This window comes from Solea senegalensis, linkage group LG15 (assembly GCF_019176455.1).
Source record: "Solea senegalensis isolate Sse05_10M linkage group LG15, IFAPA_SoseM_1, whole genome shotgun sequence".
Lineage (NCBI taxonomy): Eukaryota > Metazoa > Chordata > Actinopteri > Pleuronectiformes > Soleidae > Solea > Solea senegalensis.
The window spans coordinates 16,948,973-16,965,526 of NC_058035.1; the positions used below are offsets into that span (position 1 = coordinate 16,948,973).

Consider the following 16,554-nt stretch of genomic DNA (forward strand, 5'->3'; position numbering starts at 1 on the left):
GTAAATGCAGCTGAATAGTACTCGTAAATTGTGTGCACGCTGCACACAATGGCGTGCGATTGCTGTGTTGTTCACACAAGCCCAAAGCACCCTATGATAATTGTTTCAAGACTAGTGAGGACCCAAGTTTTCTCTGATACCAACAATCAATCCATTGACCCTTTTCTGAGTAAGATATTCAAATCATAGCTGTGTTTTAACAAAGCTCATGTTTGGGTACAATTTGGAAAAGGTTAACCCTGATCTGACTTGCATTTCCATCACAGGATGTGTGGCTCAGATGACGACAACTACGTCATCTATGTAAATAACATGACATCACACAGCGTGGCACACAGTAGTCCGGCATAAAAATAAAGACAAATTAAGTTTTTTGTTATAATGAATCTTCTCTCAGTCACAGTGCACTGTATATTTACAGATGGTGCATTTCTGTGTATTTTTCACACAAAAAATGATGATTCTTTGCTTATTATTAAAAAAATAAACACCAACAGTGTTGAATCCTCTCTCTCTCTTTCGCTCTGTGATAAAGCGCGACATATTTTGCACATTAAAGTCAAAATGTATGATTTTACCATTCCATTCCCTTCTCTGTTGACCAAATAAATTGCATCGTTTATAAATCCACACCCTTCACTTTGCTCATAGCCAAACACAGAAGTGCCAAACACTAGGATGGTGCAGACTGGTCATTTTAATGCATCCACTGTCTTCCATTTAATCCTCCACATGAGGGTGACAAGGTTGCTGGTGCCAATCCCAGCTGACATAAGGCCAAAGGCAGGGCATGTGTTTCAACAGTGGGAGGAAACTTGCAATCTCTATCCAACTGGGTCACAAACCCGTGTCTTTTTGCTGCAAGGCAACAGCACTAACCACTATTCAACCATGTGGCCCCACCTTCACAATGTTTCATTACAATGCAAATAAGCGCATAATGTCGTGAACGGGTGAATTGCTAACATTCCTTTTTACAGAGCTGATCATGCTGTGCAAACTCCACTACCTCTCTATAATCGGATTAAATCACATCCATGTCTGTAATATGTGAGCGCAGATGAGACTGCTGCACAGGTTTTAATCTGATCATTGTTTAGTCATGATAGGATCTTATTCTGACTAAGGTGATGAGCAGATTCTGTTGACATGGCAGAGTGGTGTCCATAATCTGGCTAATGTGGGATTATTGGTTAGTTGAGTGTGTGTCAGATTACTCACATCTCGAGCATAATCTCGTTCAGGTAAATCCCGTCCACCAATTGGACATATTCCGATAATTTGGAGCCATCGGTCACCGCCGGCTGCCCCACTGTCTTCACCTGCGAATGAATGAGACAAGGCGAATGAAAAGCTGATCAATGATCGCCTCCACAGCAGCAGGAGCAGCAGGAGCAGCAGGATGAGGATGAGGAGCAGAATCTTACCCAGCAGACCAGAGGTGTGAGCATGAACTGCTCCAGCAAAGGCGTGAAAACCTCGCTTTCCATATTCTCGTTCTCTTTTTCCCCCCACAGCGAGCGGCGCCGTTGATTTGCGGCGGATATGGAAGAAGAAGAAGAAGCAGCAGCAAAGGGACGCGTGGGTTTGTTTAGATTCCACTCATGTGGCTGATTCAATTAAACCCACGCTCATTTTGACACGAGGCCGCAGAAACGTGTCATAAAAAAGGAAGGGGAAAAGAAAAAACTGTAAATCCACACACGTCGCCGACACGACCCAGCTGTTCGTGACGCCGAGGCACGACTGCCTCATGAAGGGGAAGAAAGAACTAGAAATCACATTTTCTATTGTTTAAAAAAAAAACACAAAACCTGTCTCCCTTTTTTCTTCTTTGATTTATCCTAAGTGAGATCTGTGCCAGGTGAGGGTTTTATATCTTAAAATATGAAGTGCCAAAATCTAATGTTATTCCTCCAATAAAAAAATCTCCAGTGAGTGGCGTTAAAAAAAAAGAAGAAAGAAAATCCAGGTGTTTTGTTTTCTTAGCTCCAGCTCTCGCTTTGGTTTAGTCCTCGTTGATTCACTGTAAAGTCGTGTCTGGCCCGGTTACTTCCACGTCCCTCTGTCTGCTTCTGTTCTGTTCAAATGCTGCATAGTAGTGAGCAGACGAGAAGATGAGTGGAGGACACGAGAGGAGGAGGAGGAGGAGGGAACCGCCTCTCCTCTCCTCCCTCTCTCCCTCCGCCTGTTTGACTCTGACAGAAAAATAGGGCATTGCTCAAAGCAGCATATGTATTTATATCTAATAATAATGGACCCTAAGAATAAAAGAGTTGGTCATTTACTGCGTTTAAATGAGATGACATGTATAAAAGATGACTGGATTTAAGGAATGATATGTATTCAGACATAAATGGGATAGATCAGAGAAATAAATTAGATTGGGACTATAGTTGCAGGGATTAATGTCATTGATACTGTTTTTATGTGTTTAAATGTAGAAATACACACGCACATTCTCTTTGTCTGGCCTTTTTTACAGCAGACGCACAGTAAAGTCAGTGGGCTGCTGACACCTGGTGGGTGATGATGTCCACAGAGGACTGTGCACAAGACTGAGAGGAAGAAGTGAAAATGAACTGGCCTGTCAAAGGACATCAGCGTCATCCAGCTGTGGGAAACACAGAAGTCTGTTTTAATAAGTGCTTACACTGCTGGTTGTGATGGTTTGTGAAGTATCTAAAAATCCGCCGTCCTTACACACCGCACAGATATGATAAAACGGAATAAAACATCATGTAAAAACATTAGAAAAATAAGTCAAAAGACAGTGGCTACAACAGGTGTGTGTGCTACTGCTATTTCAGAGCTTAAACATTTTTCTTAACCTCTGAAATCAGAGGCTACGAAGTTAGCCATTAGCACCACGCTAGCTCATCCTGAGGCAAGCTGCTAAAACAACATTATTTCATAAACCAGCGCCACCTGTCGACTTTCACCAGCCTCTGTTTGTTAATTATACCCCAAAAAACAGCCATGCCAACAGCTTTCTGTGTTTTAAATGTGTCCTGAAGCTTCACACATGGAGCTAAGTACGTCTGCGGGGCCGGTCCTCGGGCTCCGCGTTTACCTGTGGGACGAGTCACTCGCCCTGTGTGGGTTGGGCTAATCCAAAATATTGAAAACAAGGGGGGGTTCTCTGAAGCCACGCTGTTACCTGTGATCGAAAATCGAATATTTTTATGTTGAAGGTTAAAATTGATGTAACCCATTGGTTACTAAATGGGTCAGTGTTTCCTCATACCTACTGTTGCTGACTATTGTTCTCTGTTCAAGTAACATAAATAAATAATATAAAGTATGTATGATTCATGCTGATATCGTATAGGATCGATATCGGTATCGGCCAGTACTCAAGGCTGCAATATCGGTATCATATCGGAAGTGAAAAAGTTGTATCGGGACAATAGTGTGTGCAGAAAAAAAAAACATGTTTTCAATCACTCATTAGATTTATCCCCCAAAATATGACCTTACATTACATCTCTCATTGAGGTGCATATAGCGAATAAAGAAAACACTTCAGTGGGCCCTAGTTTATATGGATTCTATAGTGAATCATGAAAATAACTGGTGAAGGTAAATAGTAGCATAGATTGCACTCTAAATAAAAGCTGTGGATGTATTTCACTGTTTGTTCTTGCTGAGTGTTTCATAATGGAGACTTACTGTGATATATGCACAAATATGAACCAGTAAATTCACCATGAGCTTCAGTTTTCTGTCAGCAAACAGTGCTTGTTTCTGCTGTATGAACAGAAACAGAAACACTCAAAACACGCTGTTACTCACTGTCCACGGCTTTTAATCAATTGATGAATGACTCTGCAAGTGGGAGTAGGTGGAAGAGTCGTGGCCAAAAAAGCAATTAAAATACAATCACTGACTTGGGAGCTCAGGGCCTTGGCTTATAACACTCAGCCAAACACTTACAATAAATAGATGATATACAGTTTGTTCCCTTATAGATTTTAATGGGCACATTTGGGCAGCAGCAGAGGTTCTTGTTTGCTTTCAGAATAACGGTTGCTGTTGCTGGAGTTCCTGCTCGAGGCAACACATGAATAAAAACAGTGTGAGATCCTGATGGGAAACCTGTCGCGTCCTGTTTCCAGCAAAACCAGTTTGAGCAGCGGGAAGAAGTGGAAGCTGCAAACTGGGAGGTGACAGCTTTTTGAAATGACAGTTTAAGTGCACATGTGTCTGAAAAATGTTCTCTTTAGACGACAGGGGGAAAAAAAGTGCAATAAATCATCAAGATATATGTTTAAATAGAAATAGTCATCCCACTTTGACACATTTAAGTATTAAATGTCCTGTTTGTTTTAGTTTTTCTGGACATTTTAATGTATTTACTGTAAAGCCTTTGATTATACAGTGTTAAAATACTATTATACATATATATATACATACATATATATATATGCATACCCTGTAACTTCTTTGTCTAAACAGCAGCAACGTTATTATTGAAAATTGACTGCAGAGTAAGCACACATGAGTGATGACGTTAGCAAATATTCAGATATAAGAAACACTGCTTGGTAACATTTGCTGAGCAACAGCGCCCTCTGCAGCCACATGTGGTCAGTCCAACAGCAGCTGCTGTGGCATGTATGTGAATATTATTCCATAGGATCTCTTTCTGAACCAGAAACACTGTCACCTGCAACAAACGCTCCAAACTGTCTTTTACAAATCGTGATAAGTTTTCTTGGTGAACATCAATGATACGTGCTTGTGTTTGATGATTTCTCTTTTTTACTGATGCACCGTTAATTCATTCATTCATTCATTCATTCGAGTAAACAAGTTGTCTTCAAGTGACTTCAGTTTGAATAAATTGAATTTAAAGGTACATTTTTGGTTGTGGACCATTTTGTGTTTTTTTTTAACAGTCCTTTTTTCCCCTTATTGGTCAATAATAACATTTCAGCTTGATGTGACTCAAGTTGGGCCACATGGTTGGTACAGGGGTTAGCGCTCTTGCCTTTGTAGCAGGAAGAAACAGGTTCATGACCTGGTGGGAACAACAAGGGTCTGTGTGCGTGGGTTTTCTCTTGGTTCTCTGGGTTCCTCCCACAGTCCAAAAAAATGCCGATTTGGGGATTAGACACATCGGACACTCTAAATTAACTGTAGATGTGAGAGTGAATGGTTGTGTGGCTCTGTGAGGTTTGAGTTCCAAACCTTTTTCCTTATGTCAGCTGGGATTGACACCAGCGCCCCGTAACCATCATGTGGAGGATAAAGAGGTAGAAAATGAGTGAGTAAATCGAGTAATCTGAGAGAGAGAACGTTCCAAACCAACTCAATTTTATTTATAAAGCACCACAATGTGCCCAATATTCTGTACAGTCACATTAAAATAGCAGATTATAAAACCTAAGAAGACTTTAAACACACAAAAGACTATGAATTTTTTATCTATATGTTCTAATAAATGTAGACTTGTGAGGCCAGGGACACATTTCTACATCTGTGTACATAAAGATGAAAGATTTAAACGTGTGACTTCACGTATTTCTCTTTCGTAAATGCACAATATTTAGGTCAACATCTTTCATTTGATAAAGTGTGCTGACTGAACCATGTGCGCTGCCCAGGCTTTGTTTGGACAAAATGAGCAAACAGTCATCACATGTGTCTACACATCTGAATTCAAATGAGCCCCGCCCACTTCATGAGGGTGAATAAAGTGAGATAAAGAACAAGAAAAATACAGAAGTAAAATATTCACTGCCAACCCCCTTTGCTTAAAGTAAGAAAACTGGAAGAATTTATTTAAAAATGTCATTTCTTTTTAATTACGTTTATATTGTCCTCATAATTGTAAAGATAATAATCTTAAGCCTAAATGTTTTCAATCAAATGTAACTACCAGACATTTCTACCCACTCTCCATGAAACACAAAGAGATCATGAAAAGCTTCCACGGTTCATGCCGTGCCTGTTTACCCACACAGCAGCATGATCACAATCATGTTCCACACAATCACCGCAGATGACGATGTGGTTGTTTTAATGTGCGTTCTTCATGATTGTGTGTGTGTGTCAATATGTTAATATGTGAGTCACTGTGGGGATTCATTAACCTTGGAGTGAACACGGTGTTCCTGGGCTGCTCAAAAATCTATTATTCATCATTCTTTCGATATTCGTTCACAAAGCAGCATCCACCACTACTGATGACTCAGCAACTGTACAGACCCACCGCAGCATTCCTCACACACACACACACACACACACACACACAGATAGAGAGAGTGTGAGACTGGTTTCCACGACTTCTGAGGACATTGCACTGACTTACATTCATTCATTTCCTGCAGACTTTAGCCATAATTACTACTGGCCTAATCCTAATCCTAACCCTTACCCTAACCTTAACCTAACCTCCTTTACACATGTCCTCACCTTAAAATGTAGTCATTTACTTTATGGGGACTTGATTTTTGTCCCCATAAGAGAGACAAGTGCCTATAATGTGACTGTGTAAACAGATTAGGTCCCCACAACATGAGAAATACCAGGACTACGCACACACATACACATAAACCTGTTTTTATATCTTAGTGAGGACACACGATAGATGTAATGCATTTCCTAGCTTCTTGCCCTGACCTTAAGCCTTAACTGTAACCCTTACCCAGGTCTTAACCCTGAAAACTGCCCTTTAAAGTCATGGAGCCCAGATGAAATGCCCCCATAAGCTCAAAATGTCCTCACAACAATAGGTTTTTATCAAATAACATACGCAGCATTATTTGGAACCCATGGCAATTATACATTCCCTCGCCCCTTCCCCAACCCTTAACCATCGCAATGAAATGCTAAACCATAACCCTTAAACTAACCTTATCTTAAACCCTATTTTAACCCTAAAACCAAGTTTTAAAAGCTCTTTTAAGGTGATAGAACATAAGAACTAATCAAATTGTCTTCATTTGTCCACGTTTCGGGTGGTTTAAGTTTTTTTGGTCCTCATGAAGATGCATGTACAAGTACACACACACACAGAAACACACACACACACACACACACACACTGGCTGGAAACCAACCTCTCCACACATTTTTTCCTCCCGGTTTTTGCCTCAGGATTTTCAAAAATCCACCAACCACTAAGCATTGTTTCTCAGAAATCCATTACATGAAAAAAAAAATAAAAAAAATGTATAAATCCCCTCCCCCTGAAAAACTGGGTGACCTTGGATTTCTCATTTCCTGTTAGTTCACTCACAGGAATCAAAGTCACCACAAGCGTTTTAATTTGAGGTGGCTTCAGAAGCAGGAGTGGCTGAGAAACGCTGCATAGACGTGACTGTGTGTTCTTTCTGTCATTAAATAACGTGACTAAGGAGATGCAGTAAATCGCTGTTTACTGTTGGTTTTTGTGGTTGAAAGATGTGTTTTTAAATTGTTTCATTAAATAATTTGTATTGGGATTAAATGTAAACAGGCAGATTAAGAGTTCAGACTCCAGTACTGGGTTTTTCTGCACTACAGGAAATAGAGCAGCCTACGTCGTATACTGGGGGCGTGGTGTAGTTTGGATAATGAGGCTCAGGTGTGCTGATGAATTGGACACTCACACCCATGCAACACAACACAACACAACGCAACAACACAAAATGGCATTTTTTGTACAATATTGAATCATTTAGAGAAATATTGGCCGACCCCTGGTCCAGGCTGACAAAATAATGTGAAGGCGTGACCTTTATCTTTGCAGTGGAGGTCACTCAGACATCCATTCTGTCTCCATTTGTCTCCAAAATCAATGCCTCAAATCAAACCTTTAAACCTCCAGACCCAGTTTTCCCAAGGTGCCACTTTAGATTGAAATATTTTTGACGGCCAGATCAACAGACTGAGCTCAGTTCTGCTCAATATTCATTTGTTGTCTTTATTAAAAGCAGTAAATTGTGTAGATTTGACGAGCTGCCACTGCTTACAATAAATGTTACGATTAGGCGACTAGAAATGGAAGTTGGCCTAGTAAAAACACCAACATGACATCGTTTATTCAATCAAAATTCCCCAAAATAATAGCAAACAAAAAAATGCATACCTTTTTTCAATAATAATTTGTGAATTATGATCTGTTCTCCGCAAACTAAACACACGACTTTCATCTCTGAGGAGCATCTCACGTACATGTAAGCTCACACACACATACAGCACGTGTGTAAACTGAGGAAAGAAAAAGTCAGCTTCAAAATAAAAGCATATTAAATTATTCACGTTTATGGTCTAATTTCCAATTAACCTTGTGCAAGCTGGTCAGGAAGGGCGGAGGGCCCCTGGTGGGTGTGGCCTAGCCCATTATCCTAACCTTACCCTCACAACTAGTGCCTAACCCTAATCTTTACCCTAAACACAGTTCTAACCCTGACCCTAAAACCAGGTCTTAGGTTCGAAAAACTCCTTTAAAGTTGTGAGGATCAGAGAAAATGTCCTCACAAGATCAATATGTCCTCACAAAGATAGGTTTACAGGTTCACACACGCTCACGCACAGTGTTCTAATTTGCATCCAATCAGCAGACTCCTGTGAGGTTAATGTATAATGGAGGCTTCATAATGACAGAAAACTAACCTCCCTGTGGGTCGCACGTGTACAGAGCTTTGTTTTGTTGCCATCCACTGATCAAGTATTTTGATAACACTGTCCAGGGTCACCATGTGAGGGGGTCAGAGGTTTTTGGTGTGTGTGTTTTTCACTGTATCCTCTGCACTTTGTGACGGTTGTGGTTCTTGTGCACACATTCTCTTCAAATTGCACCGCTGATGTTTCCAAGTCTTCAATCTTTGTTGATGTGAATCCAGTGATCAATCACACACACACACACATCAATCTTTACAATGACTGGTCACACTGCTCTCTGTGGGATGGACACGTTCACAGACAGACAGATGATGAATCGTCTACTCTGTTGGTCGATGCGCGTTTTATGCCAAAGGGATTTTTCCAGAAAGTTAAAGAAAACAGCGCAGCGTCCTCCTGTTTATGCTCGGCCACAGAACACAGACTGCTCCATTACACACGAACAGTCCTCAGCTCTGTGGGTGATAATGAGCTCTCACTGTGTCCTGCAGCCATGGAAACAAGAGGATACCAGAGTAAGCCATTGTAACGTCTTATTGTGTATACTTGCGTGTGTTGCTGTTTTGAACCTTTGCAGGCAAAAACACTCATCCTTGTCAGGACCAATAGTCTTAATGGAGACCAAAACCTGGTCCTAATGAGGCGGAACCTCAATTTGAAGGAAGTTGTTCAGTTTAGGTTTGTGGTTAGGGTTAGGCATTAACTGTTGAGGTTAGCAGCTTTGTTTATGCTTTCCAAACCTCTGCTCTGCAAACCTGTGTGTGTGTGTGTGTGTGTGTGTGTGACAGTAATCTAACAAAAGAGTGTAAGACACTCACTCATCTGTTGCCAGAGCAACTGTATCTGCCCCTACCCCACACCTTAGTTAGTAGGTTGGTGTGTACTGTATACATTTGTAGATTTTAGATAAGATTGATGAATTAAGATGCATAAACTGAAGTTGTGATTCGTTTATAATACATATTTCTTAAAGATGGCCATTTAATCTATTCAAAATAACATTGTGTGTTACAGAATGGCTGTGAAAATATCTCATAAAACACAGGCAATAAAATGAACATGTGGTTCATTTATCAAACACACGGCTGTTTTTTGAATCGGAATCAGAATTTGCTGTATTGGCCTTAAGTAAGTATAATTGCACATTTCTATGTGTGCTTACACATAGAAAGACATAAAAACAGGAGAACTAAACTGAACTGTACACAAGGGTTAAATAAGAACAGTTTTGGAGTAAATGACTGGAAAAATAAATCAGAACACACTATTTTTGTCACAGGTTATCTTGTAACTTGGGTTGCAGTAGTTTTTTCATCTTTAAAAAGTGGTTTTGAAGCAAGTAAAATGGAGGTGATGGTCTTTAAAGATGAACAATAGGTTAGCGCTGACACCTTGTGGTGAGGTTTTTACGTGACATAGTTCGATCACATGCTGCCTGAAGCTGCTGCACAGTTGAGAAGCTGAGAGTTAACCAAGATAAGACTGAGACTAATGTTATTACTCAGGATGTTATGAAGAACGTCTGACCCACGGTTTATACTGTGTGTGTGTTATATTAACAGTTACATTTCAGGTTGTTCTTAACTGTATGTTTCAACCTTGCTGTAGAATAAAGTTGTTAAAAAGTGACTATTGAACAGAAGTTTGACTTTTAAACCTAAGAACACAGAGCATTTTCTGTCCTTTAAGACATTAAAACATACAGTATATACAGAGGCTATAAGAATGTGCTTTATAGAGTGTCGTATAGCCTTTTTTTTAGCACAACCATGACAATCTGATGAAACTTCTTTCTTTTTTTTTTAATCTTCACCAACTATATAAACACACCTGAGCAAAAAGAACTCTTAATGTTTAACATCGGATTGAAGTTGTGAAATTTGGACGGTCCAAACATCACTTTATGAACAAAAACTATATATTTCTGTGACTTCTGCACAATTATTGCTACGAAAAAACCCACATTTGTCCACAGGATGTCCATATAAGGAGTTGTGTGTTATTCCCACGGCTGGGTTAAAAAAATCTCCTTTAAAGAAATAACAATCAGACATTTTCCCTTATTGTAATCAGTGACCCAGAGACGACGGACACTTCTGGTTGACTCTGTCGTAATATTCATTATTATTATTGTTATTAATAGACCTTTAGTTGTTTTGTCCGTGTGACTTTCCCGATGAATGCAGCGACACACCAGACGACACGCGCTCATGATTTCATATTGCACTTTATTCAGCTGTGTTAAGAGGCCGAGCTGGACTGAAACCTCCTCACTGTCACAGATCAACACTTATTGCTTTCAGGCTCCTGGTCCCCACACACACACACACACACTCGCACACACACTCACACACACTCACATGCGTGTCGGACCCATCTGAAATTTTCCCAGACTGAAACTTATTGTACACGTTTTTAAAATGTCCCTCCTTGCTTGGTGTGAGTGGAGTTGGAACAGAGAGAGAGGTCTGACACTGGAATGGAGGCACATGGTTTCACACGACATGAGGCTTAAAATGTGAACAAACATACTGGATAAAACCAAAAAAATAAGACAAGAAGAATAATAACAACAATGCACAATGTGTTCTGTTCTTCATCATAATGGCACAGTGCTGTTACATAAAATCATGGTTATAATACAGGACAAGGTCCGTGACAGGGCAGAACAATACAGGACACAACATGTGTAAGTCTCTCCTGTGGCACAAACCCCTGCAGGCTTTTCATCCACGTAATGAAATACCAAGTGGGATTATGTTGTCCACTCTGTAATGTAGAAGTCACAGTTAACAGTGTCTAAAATGATCCGTGTGCCGTTATTCTGTGACCGGCGTGGTTTCTGTGATTGTGGTGATTTAAATCATGTCACCTCTCCGTGCACTGCTTGGCCTTTTATGTCATAGTCTGAGTCGTCCGGATGTCACTCACTGAGAGTGAGATTGACTTGATTTAATAGGATAAAAAAAATAATAATGTAATTTTAAATACATTTAAGCTGTTTGTTTGGTTTGTTTTCTCTGTCTCGTTAATATTCCGTCACTTGTTTGATTGCTGTAGTGGCAGCGGTGAGTGTGGTCACTCTCAGTTTCTCATTCATCATGTTCTGATCATTTCTTGGACCTGTACATTGGTGAGTGTTTTATCCCAGTGTGAATTTATCCCTTTCACATGTATCAGCACTCAAGTCTTTCACTGTGACTTCAGACGGTTTTGTCTGTTTATCTTTCTTTGGCTTTTGTCTGCTAATTAACAGTCTCACACTTCTTTGTAATTCTTCATGGCCTCAAAGAACCATCAACTACCGTCGTTAGAGTTGTGGCTGCTCACTTTCTTTCTTTGACTGATTCTCCAACATTTTCCCCCTCAAAGAAGTGATATTTGTGATATTTGTACTTTTTTTGTTTATGTGCAGAACTGCAGGTGAAATATTCAGATAATTCCGTCTGGAAACGATAGGACAATTTGTATCCACGCCTCTTCAAATGCTTCCTTGCTCTATTCCCAAATACACAGTCACGTCTTTGTCTCTACACTTCTGAAGAAACAAAGACGTCAGTGTTTGTCTAAGCAGGAATATTTAAACATTGGCGAGTTAAACGGGGCGACGTGGCATCGTACAGATGAACAGCTGCTAAAATTATACGAAACATGATTTCACTTTAAGTGTAGAACCATGAATCATGAAGTGAAATCTCTGAGCTTGAAATAAACGGTGAAAACTTTCCCCTCACTTCAAAAAGCGCAACTCAGTGGCTGCAGTACAGTACAGTTACAGTACACGGTGTGATTACATGAGCAGTGCTGCGAGTGCATAACGAGGAGGATGATACTGTGCAGTCTTATTACTGTATTTGAATAAATTCCATCTATTTTTCTACTTATTGGTAGGCTTCATTTTCTAGAATATAGAAAGTTTTTCTACATTTTTTTCTATTTTTTTATAGTTTTTCTGCATTTTTCATGATGCAGAAAAAATTCTTGTTTTTCTGCATCATGAATATAAGTCATTATGCAAAGTGACAGCTAAAATGATGGTATTATTATTATCATCATATAATGTAAACCTATAGTAATATTAATAAAGAGCCTGTAGAGGGCACTATCGGGCACACGGTCCCAACAGAACAGCTGTGCACGATGAGACTGCAGAAAAGCACTGCACATGCACTCACACACGTCCCACTGCCTCTCACGCTCAGCTCACGTCAGACAAAAACAAAAACAACAAAGAAAAGAACAGGTCACATGACTGGAATAAAGCCAGTGAGATCACATGATGGGTTTGGGGGTGAAAAAGGCCTCAGTGGTCCAATATGCGGAGGTTGCCGGAGACAATTTTGTTTTCCAGCATGGAACCTGCGGGGATGTCGATGCGGTCTCCGTGGTTAGCGATGATGATGACGGTGCCCTGTGAGGAAGAACAGAGGCGGAGCTTTTGTCAGGTGAACATGGAAAAACACAAACACAAGTGTTTTCAGAGAAATATCAAACAAATATGAATTCATTATTAAAGGTGAGCATCATTACTGATACTGCTGATGTTTACAGGTTCCCGGGCACCTTCAAATTAGAGCTGCAACTAATGATTATTTTCATCATCGATTACTTTCTCGATTAATCGAGTAATCGTTTGGTCCATAAAATGTCAGAAAACATTGACCAGTGTTGTTCAAACCTGGAAATGATGATATTCTCGAATGTCTTGTTTTGTCCACAAACCAAAACGATTCACTTTTAATGATTTCTTTGTTATATAGAGCAAAGAAACCAGAAATACTCACATGAAACAATCAGAAATCTCGTTTTAATCATGAAAGAGCGATTAATCGAGTAATCGTTTCAGCTCTACTTCAAATGGTCACAATATAAATCAGAAAAGTTGATTAATATGAGTTTTCTTTGCAAAATAATTACATTTAAATGAGAAATGACTGACGTTTGGAGAGGGAATTTCCTAAAAGCTTCAACACACAGGGAGACGGAGACTCAACCGAGATCCAAACCACTGACCGTCTTGCTGCAAGGCAACAATGCTAGACGCTGCACCGCCACGTGTGAGGACTTTTAACACTTTAACTCATTTGGGCCTTGAACTGTTTGGCGTGTTGACAGATCATAGATGTGTGTTTTGTGACAAATGAAACTAAAAATATGGTGGATTCTGAAAAGCATATTTGTCTCTTACTCTAAGTAAAATGTGGTGAAGACGTGTGACGCTGCTGTAAGTGCAGTAAAAACAACTGTTATTATTTAAGAGAGCTTAAATTGTGTAGATTACCTTGACCGACACGTTCTTCCCAAAGGTGACGTCTCCGGACACCGTCAGGTGGTCGAGCTCCAGCATGTCGGGGATGCTCTCGAAGCGGATCAGATATTCCTGAACCTGGTCACATTTGAGAGACAACTTATTTCAAAGACACCAAACAACATCGTACTGACTGATCTATAAAAGCCCATGTTCAAAAACCTTTTTATTCTTCATTTTAACATTCTTTTAATGTCCAGGGAACTTTGTCCACACGTTTGTCCTCACTCTACTCTGTGTCGTCAGTGTTACCTTGGTGAAGGAGCTGCCCAGCTTGACGTGTGGGGTCGTGGGGAACTCTCTCTTCGGGCTCATGGTGAGACAGCCGGCGTCCAGGCTGTACAGGTTGGACATAACCAGCAGCAGGTCCGACGTGGTCTTGACGGGCAGGAAGCGGCTGCGAGGTACATTTATCCCCATGGCGTTGTCGAAGCATTTGATGGCCGCTCCGACCGCCGTCTCCAGCTGAATGACGTTCTGTCCACCGTCCAGTGTCTGAGGAGAGAAGACACAGAGGAGAGAGGACACAGAGGCTTAAAGAAACTACGTTTCCATCATGTGACGTCAGCGTCATGTTTTTTTCTTCTTTTAATAAAATTCAACAATGAATACTCTGAATTTTATAATTTGTACATAACATGCAGATTAAATCTGTTTTGCCATAAAACACGTGACCTATAATGTCTGTGAACCACCTCTCTGTGGCCACGCCCCCACAGTCTCAGAGCAGAGCTGAATATTTCATGATTTAAAAGCAAAGTTTTAAACACTTTGCGACTTTTTGAATCACTCAAAGTTGGTAAGGTGGTTACCAACACATTTTACCTGTGGGGAGAAGGAACAGGATACATCCTAGTCTTAGTCTTAATCTTAGCTCACAGAGACGTTACTGGAGACCCTGGAGACCATCAGGAAACGATGGAGCAACAAACCGTCGGATCAGGCCGACTCAGTAACTCATCAGACGACTGACAGTCTCAACTGCCACTTTTCTTCTTTGGTTGCAAAATGAATGAACGGACATGAATCAAAGCAGTGGACCATGACGTGCTATAAAGAGTGACAGCAGGAAGCTAAAGTCAACTAATAACATCTAATACATGTCTTTTGTAGAAATCTTTCAGAGATATTGGGCCAATAATTAGTTGAACAGTGACACCTCTTAATCGTGCAGTGTAGCAAGGCAAATGAAAATAAAGGCCATGGCTTTCAGTGCTTTAGGTGATGTTTCACCTAAAGCACTTAAATGCTTTCACCTAAAATGTTTCAGGGACTGGTGCTAAAGTGCACTCAGCTTCCCGCTGTCATCAGGTACCGTTTGTATAGTTTAACCTGCTATTGCCAGCTTTTCCAGCCTTAAACCCCAGCTTTAAATGACTATACCTAACTTACAGTGAGTCGTCCCTTGACCACTCCTCTGAAACTTTCATTAGGTCAAAGTTCTTTGTATCTAATACTCTGTGAATAAAAACCTGCAGCAGAACTATTTACACTTTCAGCTGTACCCTGACCGTTGTTCTGTCAAGATAATGTAGGTTTGCTTTTCTTCCAAGAGGTGCAGAGGTCTCTTTAAACTACACAGGTGAATATGACACTTACACTACAACAATGAAACAACGATCTGGGCCACAGGTAATGAATGTATAACTATAGACAGGAATGACGCAACATTCACCACTTTTTATCTCAAGTACTACTTACAAACACTTTTAAAAGGTGTAGTTTTAGGGCTGCACTCACCACACACACACACACAAGGCCACACAGTTACATAACATTATGCACACTCACGGTGAATGATTTTGTACTCAAGGGTTATAACATCACATACAAAGGCTGAGAGAGCAATAATCTGGAGTGAGACTGGGGATCAGTAGTCAATTTATTGCACTAATTACAGCTTGGCATACCTTGAGGCAGTGCTGCAGAGAGGAGTGTGTGTGTGTTTGCTGCACTGCTTTCAACCAGGGGCTCAGGATGACAGGATTAACAAATGGATGCGTCCTCAAACTAATTGTTCTATATATGTATATATGTATATATATAACCCTAACCCTATATATATATATATATATATATATATATATGTATATATATGTATATATATATATATATATATTTGGATAAAAGCGTCTGCTAAATGACATGTAATGTAATATGTATATACTCTATGATCTCTGATGTGCTGTACAGTATGTGGCAAATGATAATATTATTCTGAGAGGTTGGCTGCACATTTAGAGTCAATTGTTTTAAATCAGAGACTCCCTCGGCCCATATTTGGCCCACACAAATGATCCAGCAGCAGGTGATGACAAGGACGTACGTGTTGTTATCAGTTTGATAAGTTTTCTGTACTTTCTGTGTGACGTCTCCTTGATTGTCATGTACTGTACGTGTCAACTCTCTCACTAACCTTGGGGTTGACTATGATCTCCAGGTCCATTGCCTTCTGTTCCTGCAGCCTCTTGATAGCAGCCAGAGAGATCCACAGGTTGTTGGTGTTGAAGATTTTAAACTTTGTCACAGATTTGAATTCGTCCACATGGGCCTTGGGCACCTGGGCGATCTCCAGCAGACGCAGTTTTCCTTCATACTCGATCAGAGTGCCACCCTGGAAAACCAAGAGGACAG

At 40.3% G+C, this 16,554-nt stretch overlaps 2 protein-coding genes across 9 annotated transcripts in view; both read right to left on the minus strand.

The window, feature by feature from the left end:
• LOC122781650 (girdin-like) overlaps positions 1-2,113 on the minus strand; it is a 67,615-nt gene extending 65,502 nt beyond the window's left edge. For all 7 annotated transcript variants that reach the window (XM_044045512.1, XM_044045511.1, XM_044045510.1 and 4 more), the window contains exons 1-2: positions 1,428-2,113; positions 1,222-1,322 (exon numbers count right to left, since the gene is read on the minus strand). In XM_044045512.1, the coding sequence (XP_043901447.1) occupies positions 1,222-1,322; positions 1,428-1,490 (164 nt within the window). In that variant the 5' untranslated portion in view covers positions 1,491-2,113. The remainder of the gene's footprint in view (positions 1-1,221; positions 1,323-1,427) is intronic.
• Positions 2,114-10,823: 8,710 nt separating this feature from the next.
• Positions 10,824-16,554, minus strand: part of ugp2b (UDP-glucose pyrophosphorylase 2b) — a 29,125-nt gene continuing 23,394 nt past the window's right edge. For both annotated transcript variants that reach the window (XM_044046172.1, XM_044046171.1), the window contains exons 7-10: positions 16,337-16,534; positions 14,173-14,415; positions 13,894-13,998; positions 10,824-13,023 (exon numbers count right to left, since the gene is read on the minus strand). In XM_044046172.1, the coding sequence (XP_043902107.1) occupies positions 12,916-13,023; positions 13,894-13,998; positions 14,173-14,415; positions 16,337-16,534 (654 nt within the window). In that variant the 3' untranslated portion in view covers positions 10,824-12,915. The remainder of the gene's footprint in view (positions 13,024-13,893; positions 13,999-14,172; positions 14,416-16,336; positions 16,535-16,554) is intronic.